The following is a 23,779-nucleotide window of genomic DNA, read 5'->3' as shown; positions in this document are numbered from 1 at the left end:
AAGAACCTTTCAACCTGTTCCTGTCCTCTCAACAGTATTTTTAGAAAAGCTGACATCAGAGAACTTTTACATCCTTATAACCTACAGTCCAGTAAAACTGTTAATAGAAAAATTCAACTTCACTATGTACTTTGAGGAGAAGAAGAATAAGTTTACAACATGTAGTCTACCTTTCTCTCCCTTTCTTTCAAAATGTATAAAACTGATACATCTTTTAAGAGAGAGTCCTGCCTTGTACTTGCTCACTCACTTTGATTTGTACTGGAAAATGAAGTGTGCTCTGAGATAAGTTTACACATTCTCTTTACGTATACTTTAATAAACCTGGTGCCTGGTGTTGCTTTGACAGGTTCTTGAGGCAGTACAAGCTGTGCTGTTGGTAGAGGTTCAGAGGATTATAAAGACCTTGAGAAAGACATCAATCAGCAGTCAAGCAGTGACCGTGGCAGAGAATAGAAATGGTGAGACTCAGACATTGCCAAAGATTGGGGGCACGGAACTGCTGGAGTCACAACAAAGTACTGCCCCACTGAGTAAGTGCAAAATTGATTTTAATCTTTCAATAAAGTTTCTGCAACAAAAAAAAGAAAAGAAAATGCCCATGATAGTGCTTTTTGATATAATAGTGATATGGAGCATTATTAGTGCGCGATTTAATCAAAGTATATAAATTATCTTTTTTTAATGAATAGGGATGGGTCTATTGAATTGATCTAAACACTGATGAATCTAACTGCTGGATGATTAAATGAACTACAAATCAAGCATCTAACAGTGCACAGAAGTCTATTTAATCTACTATTTCAATCAATTGACTTACCCCAGTATCTCTAGATATACTGCACTGTAGGTTTTCATGAGAAGTTGATGTTCAAACCACAGTGGAATTGATTAATACTTAGTTGGAATATACGTTTTTAAAGAACAAGTGGTACTTCAACATTCAAGGCAGTATGTGTGGCTACACTGATATGAGACTGACATAATTATTCATCTTAAATACATATTCACACAGCCCAATATACATGTGGAAACACATGAATCAGCACTCATTGGGTACACAGTAACAATATTCAAGAGAGATTAGGTTGGGGCTCAGGGGGTTCTTGTGTCAGGGTTTACATGCAACATGTGTTTAAAATCTGTCTCGAATTAGGTACCATTGAAGAAAGCAGCATCTTGCAGCTATCAGAGAAGGCCCCTCACAGCGAGGCACCTGCTGAAACTGTGGATGTGCCAAAATGTGTGGAGCACACCGGCAATCCCCCAGACCCTCATCAGAACATCACAGCTACCTGTATCCAGCAGCAGTGTTTGAAGCAAAGAGCACGGAAGGCTAACATAACAGGTAGGATACTGTGTACACACAGACATAGAAAGACACACACACACACACACACATAGCACCTCTGCAGTGAAACAGCTCTCTAATTAGCTGGGTGGAACAGCACCTGACCTTTTCCAGGTGCTGGTCTCATAGGGGCTAGTCATTCCCAGCCTAACACCTATTATACTTGAAAGCATGCCACAAGGCAGTTCTCCACTGTCTCACACACAAGTCAATACCATTTAGAAAGCCTGGCTTATTTGCCATTTGGACAGTCAGTTACTTTTTAACTTTTTTTACTAATATTTTATATATATATATATTTTTTTTTTTACAAGGCAAAACTAGTAGAATCCCATATGTAATTTCCACATTCAGAACTCCACAGATTTCTGCAATGGTACACAGGCCCTAAGCCGGTATTAAAGGAAGGCCACATCCCTACACATCCCCAAATAGTATATTTATTAAAGTCTAAAAGAAAACATATCCTAAAGACACTTAGAACCACGCAAATCAATTGCTTTGTGAATAGACAGCCATGGGAATTGTTTGATTGTTTTGGATCATGTTTAAACTACACTGCACCTTCTATATAAAATGAATGTGAGCATACATGATTAAAACTGTAACACATTAGGTCTACAATTAAAAACATGAGACACAGCACTGTTAAGCTGTAACAGGGGTCAACGGTGATAACTAAATCATTTTCCTGTCTGTTTTTTCAGTTCAGTTTTGGAAATACAGTTTGTTTTTTAAAAAAAAGGCATCATGGCAACATTCTACTAATTAATTTGTAAATAAACTGGCCAAAGCCCAATAGGCAGATAGTGAACGATTTCTGCAAGTAAATCCATACAATTGCTTGCACAGACGGTGCTAGTGTTTTTTTTTATTTTATTAAATTTGTGTATTATTATTTAAATGTATTACAGATGCAGTATATTGTTTTACAGTTTGAAAGTTATGTTGTTTCCAGTAAGGGAACGCAAATCAATTTGCCTTCTCTGGCACAGTGTAAAGTTGGCTGTTATATGTAATTGCTCAATTAAACTTTGATACTGCATTCTTTAATAAGGGGAATGATGTACTAAAGGAAACGTGAGTGCTAAGTATTTCTAAACCTGATGCTTATTTCATTCCTTCTCCCAGTTATTTTACCAGCGATTCCCTTAATGTAACATAAATCAGATTTGATGTGTATTTTTAAACGAAATTAAATTGTGCCGGCGCCACCTCTGTCTTCCTTAGACCGTTAGGAAGGATACAATTCCACCAGGACACAGCTCAAGGAAGCTGAAGGAATGCTGAAGCACATTATTAAAATACAGATGCTTGGCTCGTTGAAACATAAAGCCAGGAAGATATACACATACTGTAACATTCTGGCATTAGGGTGCAGTTATTTTCATTTGTTCTGCTGTTTTATAGAAGTGCACATTAACATGTATCACTTTACCAATACAGTACATGCAGAGGTAATTTATAAAAGTTGCTGCAGCGCTCTTGTTGCTGAGCCTAATGATTTTCTTTATTTTCAAAGACAGCTTGAGAATATAAATGTTGAATGTATTTTAATTTAATCAACCCCTTAGAACTATTCCTGATCGGGTTGCTTTCAGCGCACGAGGTGTAAGTATTGTACAGTGTATCTGCAGCTGTGGAAGAGCCTTTAGAGGATCTTTAAAACGTGTTAACATGTCTCACACCGACTCAATGGTTTAGAGGTGAAGGCTAGGCAATTGATAAGTCAAAATGCAAGTGTTTAAGCATGTACAATAACATGTTTAATGGACACAGTAATATTGAAGCAGTATGTAGTCTGGTTAACAGTGGGTACCTGTAGAAATTCTTAGCAAACTAAGCACAGTTTAATCTAGTTTGTTAAAGAGGTAGTCTAATTGTGTTGAATGTAATTATAATCCTGCTTTGGTATTATCAAATTTCCACTGTTTTTCACATAATGTTGATCAAAGTTTTTTTTGTTTTTTTTAGAGGAGAAAACTGTATGGAAAGGCAAAAGGTGAAGTGTGATCACTTTTTAAATAATAAACAGAGACAGATTGTGACGTGAAAGTGCAGCACAGTATACTATGACAAAAGCAACACTGGTGAATATTCAAGAGCTCAAAGCTATCGGGAGAGCATTCCAGGTTTTGTACGCATAGTCATAAGCAGGCTGACATTAATGTTTGAATTTAAAATATATCATTTTTTTGACAGTGGGAGGTCTTGGGGCTTATTTTAGTATGCAAAGACATCTACAAACATTAACAACATGAAATAAGACTGAAAACTGAGATCTTAAAAGCAGTGTACACTAGTGGTGTTCCATACATTTTGAATGAGGTTCAGTACACGGGTAAGTCCAGCCGGAAATTAAGTCTTTTATGTATTTTGATTTAGCCTACCCCAGTGGACAGGTCCTTGTTCACCTTGTCAAGCAGGCTTTAAACATTAAAATAATGCACCTGCATTCATTATAAATTCAAGTCAAAATGCATTGGGGGAAATGAGAAGCCTATGAGTGACACTGTTTAAGAAGAAAGAACACAATAAAGAATACATTAGTTTTTTTTTTTTTTTTTGGTATTTTTTTAACTAGTCTTCCAGATCAGCAATATGGAGCTCGGTACTCCCAATAAACAGTCTGGAGTGTGTTGGTAGTGGCATGTATTTCTCCAGCCAGTTCTTACTAGCAAAACATTACCATAGTATTGCCTTTAAAGTGGCCTTTATAGCAATATTTTCTATCTAAAGAAAGGTCCCCCCTACCTCCTCTCTTAAGGTTTTCAGCGTCAAGTGCATCATTAAAACGGGTTCATTTGTTAGGAGGCTAATTCCTCAAGTGAAGTTAACTTTGCAGCTGATTAAGTCACAAAGCACTTCTTCCGTAATGTTTAAAGGAACTTTTAATACATTGCTAATGTTTTACAGTGAGATCAGGTTCAACTCCCTGATCTTATTTATATATATATCTTTTTAACAATAATTACCCATTATGGAATACCGGTATGTTGTTTTTTTGTATAGCAATTATGTGCCGTTTCAGATTTCATTAATGTGCTTTTCAACTTCTTGTAATTCCTTGTAAACTGTGAAGCTTAAAATTAACCATTGCAATAAAAAAGCACTTTGTGATACCACACTGATCTTCCCTTTCCTTTAAAGAGGTGTAATAGAATTATCCTATTTGGAATTAGTAAATTGAATTGGACAGATACTGATACAGTGCTTTACTGCTAGAGAACTGTAACTGTATATATAATAATGGACAGGAGTTTCATAGAAAAGTTTTGTATACAGGAATTAATACATGCATTTGTAAACTCACAGTATGCATACAAATAAAGAGCTATTAAAAGTTACTTGGATGATCTGCATTTGCAATCTGTTTCAACAGGAAATGTCTCCACCAGATTAAGAGAAAGAGCACATTGAACTTGCTTATGTGTTGAATAATGTGCTCATAAAAATGGCTTTTAACATTGGTAATGCAACTATCAGACAGTAACTGACACCCTCACCCACCCCTCTCATGAGAGCTAATTGGGGGCCGTTTGGTAATATGCATTGTTCTACACTAGAGGGTAGACCAAGGTCACCTAAACATTTTCATCCTGTTTTCTGCCGTTGAAACCAATCATTTGTTGTATGTTCTGGTGGAATTCAAACCCTGGCCAGCACGCTTTGACAGACCATTAGTCCTAAAGAGCATTGCATTTAAGCTTGGGATGGCACTACTATTGAGTTCCTATGGACCAGTTTTCCAATGAGCCCCTCAGCCTGGTTTGCCGTTGTTTGATTTTTTTAATTAACCTAACAGAAATTCAAGCTAGTTAATTTTTTTTTTATAGGAGTGAATGAGAAATAACTTACTTCTGCCACGGTTCTGTAGTGTTTGCAGTTTATTGTTTCAAGATATATGTGACAGTCGCTAATGAACAGCGATTAGGACACAGCAGTTTAGTACACAAATGGACACCATCAATTATGGCACTTTGTAAAGAATCAGAACGAGTCAAGAGCCATGGACCAAAAAAGATGGACTGCTCATCTGCATTAAAGTGAGATCCCTGTTCAACAGTTGGTATAGACTCTGGTATGATTTATAGAACTGGAGCTGCCAGTAGCTTCCTTTTCATCCTACAAAATACAGTGGGGACAATATAGTGCTACACAGAGTTGGCTGATAATGTATGTCTTCGGATTTCTGCTTAAATATTAATAACTTGTTCCAGCTGTTGCATGTAGTGTTCATGGGAGAATACACTTTTAGACTGCCGACTCGCAGATGTTTTTTTGTTTTTTTTCTCAGTAATTTAGCCTTTATTTGAGTAATAAGTGCCTAGTTGTGTAGAGGTCTGAAGGGTCAAGTGTAATGGATAAGATGGAGACGTGTTGCCAGTTCAAAAGAGAAGGGGGCTGAAATGGGTGCAGTTGACCAGTCAGATCCAGTTTTGAAAATTAACGATGGTCGTGCTGTTTATAGGGTTCTGAACTGTTGAGAAAAAAAATAACATTTGGTCACATTTGAGCATTAGTTTAAAATTACAATACTATTAGAAATATTACTGTTTTAAAACCAAGATTTGCCATACAAATATTAAATTGAGGTGCTATATTCTTCCTGTTCGTGGCATGTTGAAATTATGTAAATGTTTTATGCATAATGAGTGATTGGTTTCTGTACTGTACCCTTGTACAGTACATTAAATTTAAATACCCAGTCCTGCACATTTTTCAACATACAAACATAGTCTGCTTCCCATTTTTTTTATATGTATTTTATTTATTAATACTAATTATTCTTTTCATCCCCATATTTTGTCTGCCCTACCAATGTTTAGGTTTATCAATCCATTATATTCACTCCCCATTGTGAAATTAGGTTTCAGCTATTAGGAAATAGCTCTTTTACTCTTCTGAGAGGTGAAGATATACAGGTCAAGCATTTAGTAATAAGCTGTTGTTGTCCCTGTGAAATTTCTGGCTGTCATTTTTGTCATTATCATTACTATAGAACAATGAGATACACCACTCTAAACATGACATAAAATAATTATATAGATCATATTAAACTTGATATTTCATCTTTCAAAGTCTCAGCAAAATGAAATGTTGATTCTTTAATGTGCTTTCACATAAATATAATCAAAACAATATTGTCCTGTACTTGTTTTCTTAAGCTTGGAGCACACAAGCACACACACACACACACACACACACACACACACACACATATATATATATATATATATATATATATATATATATATATATATATATATATATATATATATATATATATATACTGTATAGTCAGTGGTTGGAAATTGTGATTGGTTCACATCTCTGTCAGTCCCACCCCTTTTCAAAGGAATGCCCTCCACCTCCACTCGAGATAAAATGGCTGAATGAAAAAAAACTGCTGAACAGCGATTCTGTCACTTAACAGAAAATGAATTACAAAACATACTACAAAAGAAAGAAAAAAATTGCAGTATGAACTGCAAAAACATTTTCTGATATTTATGCATGTTGTTTAGTTATTTACTTATGCTGTATCAGCTATATTTAAACAAAATATTGTAAATCTATAAATATTTGCTACCAAAATATTTGGCGAATCACACCCATAAAACCTATTTTGCTTCAGAAATGTTGGCGTCCTGTTGCAAGGCTTTTTTCATGGATTTGTAGAATTCATAATTACAGTTCCATTACACAGTGACTGTTTATGTGTATTTTAGAGAACCTCCAAAAACATGGCACAAGAAGACACCATGTTATGTGACAGCAAAGAAACGAGCAAATAAGGATAGTACTTTAGTTAACAAGACTTCAACTCAGTATTTTCTGACACTCTGTATAATAAAGCAATGTTGGTACCCTGGTGCTTTTTAGTTCACATGAAAAATACCATGACATATTTTGACTTAGTGATTGGTGTGCATTCCAAGGGTATAAATTAATCTTTAAAGGATCTTAGAGCAGTATCACTCCCAAGCACCGACACTTATACATCAAGTTGACCATGTTAGCAATCTAATCACAAACCTGTAATTCAGAGGACAACAATTTCTTATTGTGAATAGCGTAGCAGCTTTTACTATCATTTAGGTCAGCCTAAGATTGCTGATGCACCATATGTTTCAGGCCAGGGATGATGGATGATATTCACTGATGCCCAGCCCTAAGTGATTGGAAAGATTGAAGACACACAATTCACTTAAGCTTGCTTACTATTACGTCAAGTAATCAGTGCAATGGGCAAACCCATGCACTCTGTGTCACATTGCCCAATTTTCTGCATGGGCATAAAGTCAAACAGACAATTTGGCTGCATTTGAAGATGACATGACATAAGTAATATAAAAACTTTTGTCTAAACCAAATAGTTGTTTCAATATGATTTGTTTTTGGAACTAGAGATATTTAAAATAATTATGTTCATGTAGTTTGAAAGTTCTTTGTTTTCCTAGATTTTTATAAGGTCAAATCATTAGCATTTTTGGAATTAGGGTGTGAAAAAATGGGCTCCAAGCAGCAATATCTATGTTTTATGTGAATTTAAAACTGATTATCTCATATTACACCTGGTTAAATAATGATCTTATTGAAAACCATGGTTTTAGGTAGTGTTGCACTTTGTTGTGGTCATTTCATCTTGAGCAGGGCTTCCCAACCCTGTTCCTGTGGACCCCCTGTGTCTTCTGGTTTTCATTCCAACTGAGCTCTCAGTTACCTAATTAAACCCTTAATTGAACTAATAATTTGCTTAATTAGACCTTTTTACTTGTTTTCAGTTCTTAAACAGTTGCAGATTTCAAGTTCGCTATAACATTTTAGAAGTAACTTGAACTCTGCAACTTTTTAGGAGCTAAGGACAATTAAAAAGGTCTAATTATACACATTATTAGTTCAACGAAGGGTTTAGTTAAGTAATTGAGAGCTCAGTTGTAATGAAAACCAGAAGCCACATGGTGTCCTGAGGACCAAGGTCAGGAAGCCCTGATCTAGAGAGTAAAATTGTCCAACGCCTTCTTTTCATTAGCCAACCAGCTGCTTCCCCTATTGACTGACATACTTTCAGCCAGTAATGTGCTTTGAACCAGAAGACAATGCTGAGGTGATTTAGGAGTAACAGACTTCCTAAGACAAAGACATGAAAACCAATATCTTTCTTTAAACTAGTGTAGTACCAGATATCATGATTTCAAATAAAATTACATCATATATTTATTTCAAAATTGCATTTTTGAGACCTATGTAGCTAATGAAAGTGCATAGAATGTATAAGATGTATGGATTTATTTTGTTAGCTACAATGACTTAATGGTCAAGGCCTGTCCATTTTCTTAAATTTCCCACTAACCATTCTAGAATTGAATGAAAGAAGAGAACTTGTGAGGCTGTAAAAAGGGTGACATCAAGGCTCAGATAATCTAATCACGGGCTTTATCCATCTAATCTAGTCTACTTTGCTTAGAAAAAAGTTAGTATGATGAATAGTGCTGGAAGAATGAAGCAATCTCAAAATGATATATTGAATAAAATGGATTTGCTTACATTATTGATGCTCATACTGTGAAGAGAATGTCTTGAGAGTGCAATCTTTCAAGGCTCACTATAAATGTGAGGGGGAAAAAAAAAAAGGTCTTTTCAAATTAACGGAGCTGGCTCACTGCTGCGGAATATATTTCCAGGAGAAAATGATCATGATATTACAGATTACCAATCTTCAGAGGAATTTGTAAAAGACAAAGCTTAAACAAAGGACATGAATTCACTCTAGGTTCCTGCTTTCACCAAAAGTATGGTATTTTATACTACAATTAGGTTGTTTACAATAAGCAATACTGATAATACTAGCTGTCTTAGTGTAGCTGACTGTTGTTTACAGCTGATGAGAGATAAGAAAGGCAGATAGTATTACTCTTCAGTAACAGTAAAAAGAAACTTAATAAATAACACAAACTTTTTGACAAAGTGTCTGGCAGATGCTTTACAAGAATATAACAGTTTGTATGTATATGTAGCCCCACAGCCTGTGCAGTATGGCAGTCGGTTACTGTTTTATGAACTACTGTACCCAGTCCACATAGCTACAACGGTATTATGGTTTCAAACGTAACAAAGCGAGAAAATCAGGGGCTGAGGCTTTCTGCTTTGAGAATGGAAGCCGGGAAGCGAAATAAAGCAAGTTTCTGAGTGTGTATCGAGAGATGGCAGAATATGGACTTTGGTGCAACCTCTGGCTGTGTTGTAATAAAGTAGCTGTTTATCTGTGGTCAGAGATCATCACAAAAGACCTTGAGTACCTTCACTGAATTCTGGAGAAGGCTATCAGACAGCTTTGCATCATCAAATCCCATCAATCAGGGTCCACATACGGTGCTATCCAGCTGAAAGCTTCCCTGTTTGACTGTGTTTTTCACAGACAGCTCAATAGCTTGTCTGTGTGGCTGTGATATATGTACCATGTGCTCCTGAACTGTCTCTTTAACATTGGGCTGCATTCAGTCTCCCACACTGTGTTAACTGACTTTGAGTTTTCGCAAGGGTATCCAGGATATTTGTTAATTTAGATCTAATAATGTAATATGAGTACACACAAGCAGCAAGAGGAATTGCTATTCTCTGGTCAGTACATGCAATTACAGTAATTGAAAGTAATGTACATAGGGAATTAGATTGTCACACAGTCAGTTCTGACTTCATTATATTTATTAATATGCAAACGATCATTTTATTATAAGAGTGTGAATAAAGGAGGGCAGCAGTGTGGAGTAGTGGTCAGGGCTCTGGACTCTTGACCAGAGGGTTGTGAGTTCAATCCCTGGTGGGTGACACTGCTGTTGTACCCTTGAGCAAGGTACTTTACCTAGATTGCTCCAGTAAAAAAAACAACTGTATAAATGGGTAATTGTATGTAAAAATAATGTAATTGTATGTAAAAATAATGCGATATCTTGTAACAATTGTAAGTCGCCCTGGATAAGGGCGTCTGCTAAGAAATAAATAATAATAATAATAAAAAGGAAGGACAAGTAATAGTATTCAACAGAAAATAAATGTCTTTCCTTATTTTTTCTCCCAAAAAGTATTTAGTTTAAATAAAACTGTAGGGAAGGGTCCAGTTAGGTTTCATACTCACAAGAAATTGTGCTTATTGTGTAATAAGCAGTTTTTTCTTCTTATTTGTTTTAAACTACCTACCATCTCAATATATAGTTCAATAACAACAGTACTATTACTATTTCTCCAGGTTTTTTTCATTTTTAAGTACCAAATCTTGCTGTACAGTATGTGGTTTATAAGCTATTGTATATCACCCAGTAAGGTTTGAGAAAGACACTCAAATGGCTGTGTATAATTAGACATCTTTTTGATGCCTTTTGTTACACTGATTACTATAAGGAAATGCAAAGAAGGACTCTTCCCATCTCAAGGTACTAAGATATTTAACCGTTTTGTGCTTATGGACCAAATATATCTTGTGCAGTCCAGTCTGGAAGAGTAGAGACTGTAAACAAAAGATGCAACTGATAAAAAAATGACATAAAAGCTCCCCAAGAAAGCTGAAATACCAGAGAAAAGAGATAAAGTAAATGTATTCTCACTGATGATACTGCTATTGCTGTTTGAAAAGCAGTGCATTCACAAGAGATCTGAACATCTTTTACATCCTGTGCCATTAGGGGAACACTCCTTCAGTACCAGAGAGCCAGATGTGAACTGAAAACACATAGGCTGAAGAAAGCATATCATTCTATTATAATATGAAACCCATTTATAAAGTATTTTAAAACTGTGATGATACAAATATAGTTTAGATACAATCAACCAAATAAATCAATAGTTTTAATAATAATAATAATAATAATAATAATAATAATAATAATAATAATAATAATAATACTTTTTAAAATAACGTATGTTCCTTCAATATTATAAAACATGGCATAATTATTTATAGCCTTTCAGCAATATGGCAACCAAATACTGCAGTGCATTGACAGTGTTCAGAACTTGTATATATAAACAAGATCCTAAGATATGGTTTCATAGTAGCTACAGTATACATAAGGAAGCTCATTAGTCCTGTGGATGGTGCCTCCATATCTGCCTTCAACATCTGGTGGAAGGGGCTGCAGCTGACCCTGCCAGATTTGGGTCACAAGGTTAGCAGGTCTCATTTATTATTCAGAATTGCTCTCTGACCTCTCTTCAGCAGGGTCAGGAGTAGCCCTGTTCTCCAGGTTGAATGTGTGTCGTCAATCGAGATGATATCTGCAGTCTGTTCTTCCTTTGTCCCCATATCCCTGTGTTTTCAAATGATACCGTTTTATTTTAAAAGACGACAAATCGTTTTAAAATAGAGCAACACAAAGAATCAGGATTTACCCTCTCATGATGTTCTCCGTTGGTTCAGATTGTCTAAAACGCTACATATTTCCATGTATGCCTAAATATATGTCTGTTAAAATAATACATGCATTTTATTCCATGTAGATTAAATGAAGACAATGTTTTAGTAAAATAGTCGAGGAATGGTCATTTATTCACTTGACATGACAAAGAACTGGCCGATACAAATTACTGTAGGAGTGCACACAGTGAGCTGGTATACAGAAAGCAATTATATTACTGCTTTAACATTGTAACTACCTCAATGACTATACAAATCTGTAGACAAATATGGCTTCCATTATTTGACTTGAAAGGCAGCATTGCAACAAGCATGCTGTACATATTCTCTTTACATGTTTCTACATGTTTTTATGAGTGTAATAAATGTGTTCTTCCTAAAATAAGTATGGTTCGGGAAGACACAGCCTATCTGACTGCCTTTGGCCAGTTGGAGCCTCTTGTTGATTTTCCCCAGGTTTCCATGTTCCCCAGGTATCCATGGCTGAGAGCTTATCCAATGCAATAAGGAAATAACTTTCAATGTTATCCACAAGTATTTTACATATTTTTAATTAATTGCCAAAAAAAATAAATAATAATAATCAGAATTTTTAAATATAAGTTTTAAATATCTGTTGAAGTACAAACCAATTTGTCATACGTTGTTATATGGAATAGACTATAAAATGCTTTGTAAAAAAAATGTAAAATAAATAAGATACATTTACTTGAATTTAACATTTGCCAGAAGCGTTGTAATTAAAAAAAAAAAAAAAAAAAGTTTATACTGACATTGAGTTTTAGGCAGTTGTTTTAATTATGTAATCAGTTGGCTATTACATGAGTAGTGGGATCTGAGCTTTAAAAAAAAAAAAAAAAAAGGTCAAAGGTCGCTGTGGGAGACCCCCTTGAAGCAGGTTGTAAGTGATGTGCCCATGTGCTTTCTGACATTGCAGATGACAAATCGCCATTGCATTATGATTTAATAAATGCCCTTTAATAATAGTATTTGGAAGAGCAATGGAGCGCGTCTGCAAAAAATGAATGAACATTTAGCTAACTTGATAGATATTTTCTGTTTATTTTACTGACAGATTTGAGTTATGAATACTTGCATTACTTCAAACAAATATGTTATTTACAGTGTTTTATGAAGCTACAGTATATGTGATCAGTTTGTATTCTAGTTAAAGAAGTCAAGTCTTAGTTATACACGGTAGCCATGTTCAAAATCTTTTCTATTTGTTATATGATCCCTATTGACAAATCTTTAACTCACATGTTACTTTCAATAATGTCTGTTTCAATGGATTAAATACTATTTTGTTGGCATGCAACTGTTATTAAATAAACCAACGACAGACGTTTCATGAATATCAAACTTAATTTAATCCATCAAAACACATTTGATTATACTGTTTAATAATATTTACCTGACATCTTTATTATATAGCATATCTACATGTGTGATGTTTAATGATGTGATTTGAAAAAGCAACAGTAGCTCCTCTGTATTTTGAAATTGAGACATTCAGATCTGTACAGCATCTTCCCACTGCTGGTCAGCCCAGCACTTCTTTCCTTGCCTAGTGCCATTCAAGAGCTCATTGAAAGAACAGGGGTCTCAATAGAATTTTCGTAACAGGCAAGAACAGGACAAGCTATTCTGCAGCTAGTTCTTCAAGGACTGACAAACTCAATATATCAGAGGCAGGTGTAATAAGTTGTTGCTGTCAACAAGAGATAGTATTCTTAAGTTGTGGCCAGGGCAGTTTAGGAAAGCAGTAATTGCAATTTCCACTGTCTTCTGTTTCTGGGTTAGACAATTTGACTTCAAACTCAATTAATAAAACAACAAATGGAAAGCTCTGGACTCGACGATTAGGTAACTAAACTGTTTGGTCATACAGTGTCATTCTGAAGCAGAGTGAATCATGGTAACATTATAAATATACTGGTGCTGTCATTGACATCAATACCCCACCTAAAAAGGTTATGAGTAATATAGGAGAAACAAACAGTTTCTAATTCTTTTTAGCTGAACAGGGACACTATTTGTGATTGTAACCAAACCCCTGAATAGGTTGCAGTGGCAGTATATTATTTAATACCAGTTTAGTAACCAAAAAAAATAAAATAATATTCAATGAAAAATTCATCTTGTCTGGAGCAGCACAGGTTTCAAGAGGATTCCCAATGTACACAGCTGAAGTCACAGACAAAAGGTCACACCACAGCCATAGGATTTTAGGATTACCAGAAACACCATTTGGGACAAATGTGACAGAAGTTTTAAATTAACTGATCCTGGCCCGTGCAATAATAGGACAAATGTCCAGTAGGCCTTAGAGCGCAGGATTAAGGAGGTTTGTTTTTTCATTACAAATGAGCTGATTGGGCTCACTTGTGCCTTTCTTACAGTTAAGTAAGTTTAATTGGATTGGAAGGTGTTTAAACATCTTTGCTTTAGAGCTTGTAAGATGATGATCCCAGCTGAAAAGCTCAGGACAGCAGACAGACATCCTGATCATGTTGTGTCTAATGCTGAAAACCTTAGCCTGGTTCTTTTCTTCAGCCGGGGCCACGGCACATCCTTTAACCTCATAAGAATTAAATGTGCTTATAGCTTCCTGAATACATTTCTCTGACAAGTATAATGTTACGGCTTCCGTTAAATAATTGAACACCATATCCTTTGCTTTATGTTTTTTAAAAGGTACAAATATGAAACAGCCAAATACAGTAAGCCACATTCTAGCTTGTGACAATTTCAGCACTTGTCTTTTAAGGCCATTGTCTTGTGTTGTGTGAATTCCTGTTGAAACGGGAACATTTAAGATAGATTTATCTGATAGATCAATTTTTACTTTATCGTGGCAGTTGTCGAGGTATAATCATTCTTTCTGATTTGCTGTAACTAAGCAATGCGTAGTGGCACTGATTTCATTTGTGCAATTGATATATCTGCCTTGGCCTCACTCTGGTCAGCTGGTGAGAGCCCATTGCACAATTAACAGGTTTAATATTGTTTCGATAAAGAATCTGAGTCGACCCAGAAAGTGGAAAGCTACTACATCAACTGTAAGAACAAAAAGTAAAGCATTGATTCAGAAACCAACAAAAATCAAAGTACCATACCTGTCATTAGTTTGTGCTTCTCCAGCACTTTAGTCAGGCTACAAAAACAGAAAAAAATACATACCTGAAATAATGTGGGTGTATCCATAGATCTCATACTGTTCTGGAAAAAAAGAAAAAATAACAGTCTGTCCTTTGGGAACTAAACTTGACAATAGAAATAATAAGAACAATAAAATATATTGGGTGGTTGGGGGGCATTTTTATTCCTCTAAAATACCCTACACAATGTATTTATTGTAGCAAACAAGCAACACTCCAGTTGAAAACGTTGCAATAAAAGAATGAGTGTATTAGCTGACACTCCTTCGTGCTGCATGTTCCTCCTCGGCAGATGCTCCAGTTTGTCCCAGTGACACACGACTGGCAGTGGAAAAGCCAGTGCTGTTAATGCTTAGCTGCTTGAACCAGCCAAGCAAGCTAGCAAGTCCCAGCTGTGCTGCCTGATATTTTCTGATTTCACCAAGTCCTCAATCTGTGAACTGTTTTCTGGGCTAAGATTCATCAAGTCTAGTCGCTTTAAAAAAAACTCTTGCGAGCAGGCATCCTAGGATACGCCATTATAAACTGCTGCCATGGGACCTTCGAGGAGATAAATGGAATCAGTGTGAAGTAAATTAGTGTGAACCAGTCAATCTGTGTGTCACTGTTGAGCCACATCTATGGCTAACTTGCTTGCTGACTAAAAAAGTCCACTGTCTTTCACCAATTGAAAATCTGAGCCACCAGCAAAGGCTATGGGAGTCCTCGGAAAACTGCCAGTATTGCCAATAACCAAATGTTTATTTTGCTTTACCTGTTAAATATTTACTGAAAGAAAATGCTTGATAAAAATATTAGTGCAAAATTGCAACAGCAGTATTTATCCACCAGATTGCACTGAAGAGAAGCACTGCGAAGTAAAATCCCCATTATAATTAAGTTATATCATAACACCAGGCGCATGGGTGCTTCATAAACTTATTGTAGCAGAAAATAAAACCAGCCAAGTAAAAATCCTATTGAAGACAATAATCTCCAGAAGCAACCTACAGCTCTGGTCTTTAATATGATTAATTGCGTAGTCATTTTAGTTTAACAAGCTGCAGTGAAAAAGCAAACATAACTGAGGTATTTTGTTGTATCTTAAAAAGCATAAGCATAACAATTAGATCAGACTTTTATTATGCAATACACTAGCCCTAACCCCAAACTGCTTCTTTAAGCATTATTCTGCACTGTACATGGTATCATATTGGCCATTTTGGACAAAGTCTCTTCTTCAGCTGTGCAGAAAGAAAAGTAAACACAATACAGTAAACTTAATTTTGCAAGAAATGATATATGTTATTTTTCAAGAATGTGTGTTGTGTGTGCGTGTGTATATATATATATATATATATATATATATATATATATATATATATATATATATATACCTACTATTCTACATTTATGGAAAATGTACTTTTGTAACATTTTCAAACAGTTATATACTCTGTGGTTTTATTAGCTCTAGGTTTGACTATTAATTCACTCATCATTCCTTGAGTGCTCATGTTTAATATGATTTGTCTAAATAAGCTGAAATTTGTACAGCAAAAAAAAAATCTTTTGACCATAAAGGAGGAGCCTTCTTTTGCAAGCATTGCTTTCTTGACAACACCTTGAACTTGCTTCTCGCTAGATAAAGCTGCCAGTATAGATTTTTTAATTAATTGCACATCTGCCAATAAACACTTAAAGGATTTGGTTTATTTCAATTTATTATGTGAGCTTACAAGGTATTTCCTCAGCAGTGGCGGAGCTTAGACACAGAGCGGGAGGGGTGGGGAGAGAGAGAGAGAAAGCAAGGCAGGGAATATTTTGCAAGGTTTTTTTCTCCTGATTCTTCACAGTTCTAGTCAGTTTGATGTGGCATGACAGTAACTCAGACTTGGCAAAGCTCCCAGTACCAGAGGAAGTGACTGACGGATGTGTCTTTGAGGACTCTGACAGTACAGGTGAGAGTCATTTAAAGACAGTCACAAATTAGTGTGACAAATATGACAGAGGCTGTGGGTTTGCAGAAGGAGTTGCACATTAAATGAATGGCCACAGTCAAGAGGAGAAAGGGTGCGCTTCACCCAACCAGAAGGAAGTTTCTTAACAATAGCTCACAATTCCTACAAATTTCTTTCCAGAAGGAAAGCAGCAATATTGCATTTGTTTTGAGGTAAATTATCCATAACTCTAAACACATAAATGTTTGTCCACTTTAGTTTCTTATAGTTTGAATTAATTAAGGTGGTATTTGGATTTAGGTAAATATTTCACTTTCTAAAGTTCTATAATTGGAGATCAAACCCTAACCTTAACCCTAACCCTAACCCTAACTGTACTCTTACTCTGGCACTAAAAGCAAAACAGTAACTGATCCAGCAGTCAGCAACTGAGGGGTTTGGAGCTGGCTTGTGAACACAATATGCAACAGAGGTGTGTTGTTGCACTGATGCAGTGTGGACATCACTGAGTAAAGCAGGCATGCTTGATTCCAGACAGGTCCAGCCCCCCCTGCTGTTGCAAGGAAGTTATGGTCCTTGGGGAGGGGGGGGCCAAGACTCTGCAACATGCTGCAGGATCTCTTTCACCTGCGAGGTTCGCAGGGCATTTGTTTCACATCTCGATATAAGGATGGAGCTGCGCTGAGACGTTCAAACATAAAGTCTGTTCAGGTAATCCCAAAGTAGAACTTGAACCTGTGTCCTTAGAAGTACAGACCAGTAATGGTAATGGTTTATGTGCGATAAAAAGTCACATATGCAGTCATCAGCAAAACAAAAAAATATTGAGAACACATTGGCTGGTCTCAAAGAAGAGATCATATTTATGATTTACGGGGATGAAAATAAATGTATAAAAAGACTAAAATATAGCTGAATTCATTCAAATTACAAAAGAACTCTATATCATCTGACTGTGCACTCTTTAACAGGAATTATAATAGATGCTGTTGATACAGTTGCTATTTAGTTTTAAGTAATTGCATTTTCAATATATTTTCATTATGGTTCAATTATATAATCAATGTGCTAGTAATCTGAGTACTATATCAGTAACACTCTTTAGTGGGACAAGCTTAATTGTGGTTTATATCATCTACATTATCCTTTTAATGAACAGAAGAAATACCATCTTAAAAACAACACCTTGTCAATTAAGTGCACTATGTGTATCCTAAGGAGGCCATATATCCTAGTTGCAAAGAGTTCCTGGATTTAAATTTCACCAGGTCACTTCATTGCCATGTGAATGGAGTGCAAAGAATTTAGCTCCATGCATCAGTGCCTTCTAGCTATAAAACTGCACTGGAAAGACCCTGGGGCAGAAAACACAATGTTGCATCTCAGTACTGTTAAAAAGTACAGTGCAAATAAATTGGAGTACATGACTAATTTGTTAGCATAGCGCATAGCACAATCTGGTGGATGTGAATATTTCACTTCATTATTTCAAAGTCAATTTATTTTGTGGTATCAATAAAGTTTTGTGAGAGTCACATTAATTATTAAATTAAATACAAAATTTAAAAACCTATAGCTTTTCACAACTATCAGCAGTCACACTGCATTAAATGAGGGGTAGGAATTAGTGAATCTAAAGCATTTCTAGGTGCTATAACAACACTAATAAACAGGGGGAAATAGCACAACGCTGTATTACTGCTTGAAATAAATTATTGAGTGAGTTTGTATTTATTTATTAAGTGTCAACTGCAGGGTTAAAGCATTCTTTTTTCCAGTTGATATTTTGTGAGCTGGCTTTCTCTGGTTTCTGCGTATCCCTTGCATCTTTGTGTGCTGATCCGTGTATCATATTTTTGATTTATCCTATCTGCAGCCTGTCAGCTTAGTTAAGAGATTTCCAAATCTCACAGACGGCTCTGACAGGGAGCAGCTGCAAACAGTCCCCCTGATCCTTCCCTCAGGAGAGCAGCCCAGATTTAATATTCAGTAAAAGGGTGCAGTTTCAAATCCATGTCATGTCCCACAGGTCCTCTCACAACTTAGACTGGACCCACGGTGGTGGAGTTATCTTTCTGTGCTCTCCGTTGTACTAAGGTTCCTTGGGAGTTCAACTCCTTGCCTTCCACCTGATTTGAAGCACACTGTCTTGTTCCTTTTCCACCGAAATGAGCAACAGTACATTTTTAAATGCCGCCACTCAGGGAATTTGATTCCCCTGCAGACAGAATTTACTAATGATTTTGAAATTTTGCCAAAGCTCATGTCTCAATTCACTATAGAATAAAGTTTCAACAAGGCACATTTGAATTGGTGGCCTCACCTTGATTGATGTGTCATGAACCGGTTCAGATCTTTCTTCTTCATGGCCCGGGTTCAAAGCCTAGGATCAAATGTAGCCTAGGAGGAATGCCCTGGGTGTATTTCTCCATGAAACCTATTATTGCTAAGGATTCAGGACAGTCACTTTGCAAAGAGAGGTTCTGTCTCAAACAAGTGTATGCTGGGGAATTATAAAAAGCCCCACTGGATCCTTTTAAAATGTCAAACAATACCAAAAAAATGACAGTTTGTAAAAACAGGCATTTATAGTGAAGAGGCATGACGCAGTGTTATAACCTGTTAAAATGCTGGACATGGCAGTGTTTAACAGGGATTTAATATCCTGGGAGTGCCTTTAGGCAGTTTTTCAGCATTCTGTAAATAAATAAGGACACAAAGAAGGTGGAAACTAAGAAAATATTAAGTATGTGTTTGTTTTTTATTTTGATCATGTTAATAAAAAGCAACACACTTCCTTTTTTCTTGTGTCCATCCCTGCATTTTAGAACATCTTACATTGTAAGTCTGTGGCAATCTCTGGAGGCTTTACCCCTGGTCTCACTGCTTTCCATAGAGAATTTGTGGCTTGGTTGCCATGGAGACATCGTATTTCTCAAAGAATTGCTCATATTGATCCATGGATAGGCGTGAATGGCCAAGCAAGTGTGAGGAATAAATGGGGGTGGGGAGGTGGTCAGCACTGTAAAATGACCTGGTTATAATTTAGCTAAAAGCACATATTTATTGAGAAACTGTTTTGCTTTTTTTTCTTTATGGCACACTATGTACCTTTGTGCCATTGTCTTCAGCTAGCACAGACTGAAAGAAACTTGTTAGTCACTTGTCAAGTCAGATCTTTGGTGCTGTCCTGACACAGCTATCTGCTTTCCAGCTTTGTGCAGTTCAGGGACACGCAACAAAGAGTCAGTGGCATGAATTATTTATCATTCTTTGTGAGGATGAAATTCTGTGATTAGAAATTAAGCTACTTACAGTATAACAACCTCTTTCAGTTCAAAGGGAATTTGACTGTATTGACAATGTTGCTACTTGAAGAAAGAAAGAAAAAATCATTGGAAACAGATGCAAAAATCATTTTAAAGCCAGCATCCTGCATTTCTGAACTGAGTCGTTGAATCTTGATTGTTGCTGGAAACACTGCAGGATATCTGAAATGCATTTATTGACAATATTGTACAGTGTATATTCATCCTTTACTGTGTGTAATGTGTCTTATTTTTCTGTGATATATATATATATATATATATATATATATATATATATATATATATATATATATATATATATAATAACACCTGTTAAAAGTCTGCAATTGGTTAATTCTAGGATTAACCTGCTAATCCTAAAATTAACAGGGCACGTTGAATTTCAGTAATTTTTTTTAACTAATCTTAACAATGATTACGTTTAGCAGGTTTCGTTTTTTTTTAATTCCCCAACTATGGCAGCTAAAGTACAAAATAATGGCCTTTATCAAAGTCGTTTTGAATAACAACAGGATTATGTTTAATGCCAGGAATATCCCAACATGAAGCTAAAAATTGATCTACAGAAAATATAGATCCTGTGCTGCTGCTGCAGTGCGGCTTCATTATCTATAGGTAACTGTAATACTGGTGGGAACAATAGGCTCTCAGTTTCTCCATATACTGCAATGTATAGTCTGGTTAGATCCCATGGTAACACACCAGTGAAGCTGTCATTCTGCTCTAACCCAGAAGATGTTCAAGATAAATACTGCTGTTCAGATAGCAAATATACAACCGTATTATTAAACAGTGAAGCAAACATGAAGAAGTTATCCAGCATGCTTGATTAACCCTAACATTAGTTGGTTAATTCTGGAATCAAATTGAAAGAAAAAAATAAAATGCAGCCAAAATGTTCAATTTTAATGATTTATTTTTCAACTGTCTATCAAAGCTTGTTTTTGAAAAATAATTCATTAGTGAGTCAAATTAAATTACTGTGACAAAATCACTTAAGTGCAGATTTAACAGCAGATTGTGGCTTCATAAAATATTAAGGTACTACTTGCCAGGCAATTGATTCATGATATAACAGAAGCCTTAACTGAAAAGCATATAAATCATATACATTTTCAGCTGTTTCTATACGTTTTTCTTACTTATTGTGGAACAATGTACATATGTCGACTCTCCTTATACCAAGTGTTCAAACTATATGGATAATGGAATATATTTTCATCCTTGTTTGATAAGATGATGATTGGTGAAAACGCAAGTCTGTGCAGGCTTGCAAGTGCAACTGGAACTGAAGATGTTCCCTTTATCAGTATCAGTGCAATGAGAATAAGGAGCACTCCAGATAACATTGTTTATAAACTAGCTTTGGCTGCTTTTGAAATATGTAGTCTTAGCAGGGATTGTATAATAAAGACAAGTAATGGCCTATCATAGTATCTACAAGTTCAAGATACGATAGCCCAACCTTAACTTTAAAGGTATAAAGCATACCCCCTGAAGAGCTCACCAAACCTCAATGATAAAGTACGTTAGTCTTCCTTAAGTTTTTTTGCCCTGAAGAGCTCACCAAACCTCAATGATAAAGTATGTTAGTCTTCCTACCAAGCTCTTGCTGATTGTCTGAGCCCTCATAACTCATTTGACCTGATTTAGGCTGACTTTGAACTTCCAAACTAACAAGTCTAATCCGCTGTCTCTCTATATCTTTAAACTATTTATTGTACATTTAAAAGCCCAGTGTATTCTATGGAGTGTTATGTCTCTTATTTCTTGTTTATTTAGGAGGCCTGAAAGAAGTTCAGTTTGACTGCTGTAAGCTGTGCTGATGGAACCCATCCGATTCCATGAAGGTCGTCACTCATTATTGCAGGCTGGATCCATATATTTATAATCATGTGGGTAGATTCAGGCCAGCAGTGTGGAGTAGTGGTTAGGGCTCTGGACTCTTGACCAGAGGGTTGTGGGTTCAATCCCCAGTGGGGGACACTGCTGTTGTACCCTTGAGCAAGGTACTTTACCTAGATTGCTCCAGTAAAAATCCAACTGTTTAAATGGATAATTGTATGTAAAAATAATGTGATATGTGAAATAATGTATAATGTGATATCTTGTAACAATTGTAAGTCGCCCTGGATAAGGGCGTCTGCTAAGAAATTAATAATAATAGATTCATTACTGGAACCAGTTTTGTAAATATTTTACAATAAGTGAGTGTTTGTATGCTGTCTGAATGGTAGTCAGCACATGCTGTCATTGACTTCTTATGCATATACTGTATAACAGGCAGTGTTTTCTAGTGTGACACTCCCTGCTATTGTGCATACTGCTGAGCCACTATTGCACGGGGATCAAACCATTGGTACAGTGGTTAAGATGCTGTTCACCAGTTGTTAGTACAGGTATGGAAAAAAGTTTTGCATCACCCTGTAGAATGAACACATTTTTCTTCATAAAGTCGAATGAAACCTGCTGAATGATGTTACGTTAACATATTGAATTACATACCGCTTTGTAGTTTTCCATAATCTTTTGTGACATTTCGAAATGGCTTCCGGTTGACTTTTGCGATATCATTTTGTAGTTTATTTGTAAATAAAATATCTAAATTATGTTCATGTAGGTTTTTTTGTTTGTTTGTTTAATGATGTTCTAAATCCTAAAATTCTAGGTGATGTGAAACTTTTGGCCATAGCTGTAGGTGCCTTGACTGAGATTCTCATAGAAGACTTTTATTAACTTCTAAAAATGATTTTTTAAACAGCATGATTCACACCTATATTTTATACAGCTAACATTTGAAAAATCTACAGTGTATGCAACCTAGAAATCTATTTTGTGGTTGAAATGTGTGCTATTAACTGAACTGAAATACCAGTAATATCATGCTTCAAAAATAGTATGTAATACTGTGTAATAAAGTTGAGAATAAAAAAAATGTTATCATTTTCATATATCTTTACCTTTGTGTTAAGAAGATATTTTTTAAGTTTTGTTACTGTTACTATACTATACTGTTACTATTGCTAAATCAAGCCTTAATATCATTCTATATATATTATTTAAATGGCACCATGTGTATTATCCCAAATCTCTCAAAAATATTAAGTGCATTTACCTGTAGCTATGCAGCTTTTAAAATGATCAAGCACTCAGTTTGTTACATATTTAGTATTGTTACTGTCTAGACAATTTGAAATGGGTGTAATTTCAATACCTGATTTAAGGTACAGCAAAGTGCATTGCAATTATTACTGAAGTTCTTGATTTGTAAATGTACATGTATAATTCCCTCCTTGATATGCAGTCTCTTGACCATGTAGATGGCAGCAACATTTAACTCCTGGAATTTCTCCTCAAGCTGCTTATTACAAAGCATAATTATCTATCATGTAGTATTCTTGTCTGTGTGTTCTTATACTGTTTTCTATCTGTTTGCAAACATACATACATACATACATACAGTACACATATGCAATATTGTATATATACCATGCTTAGAGCTTTTGTAATTTGTTTACCTGCTTTCATCTCACAGTTATGCAGTCTCTTTGTATCATTAACCCTTTGGCTAAATGATTGGCATA

At 35.6% G+C, this 23,779-nt stretch overlaps 1 protein-coding gene across 1 annotated transcript in view; it reads left to right on the top strand.

Moving 5' to 3' along the window:
* The window catches only part of LOC117429433 (WD repeat-containing protein 72-like), a 65,807-nt gene extending 43,489 nt beyond the window's left edge, over positions 1-22,318 (top strand). Inside the window, exons 18-20 of the mRNA XM_058998729.1 lie at positions 350-533; positions 1,157-1,348; positions 21,978-22,318. Of these exons, the coding sequence (XP_058854712.1) occupies positions 350-533; positions 1,157-1,348; positions 21,978-22,021 (420 nt within the window). The 3' untranslated portion in view covers positions 22,022-22,318. The remainder of the gene's footprint in view (positions 1-349; positions 534-1,156; positions 1,349-21,977) is intronic.
* The last annotated feature ends 1,461 nt before the right edge of the window (positions 22,319-23,779 follow it).

This window comes from Acipenser ruthenus, chromosome 24 (assembly GCF_902713425.1).
Source record: "Acipenser ruthenus chromosome 24, fAciRut3.2 maternal haplotype, whole genome shotgun sequence".
NCBI lineage: Eukaryota > Metazoa > Chordata > Actinopteri > Acipenseriformes > Acipenseridae > Acipenser > Acipenser ruthenus.
This window is presented reverse-complemented; position numbering and strand designations above follow the sequence as displayed.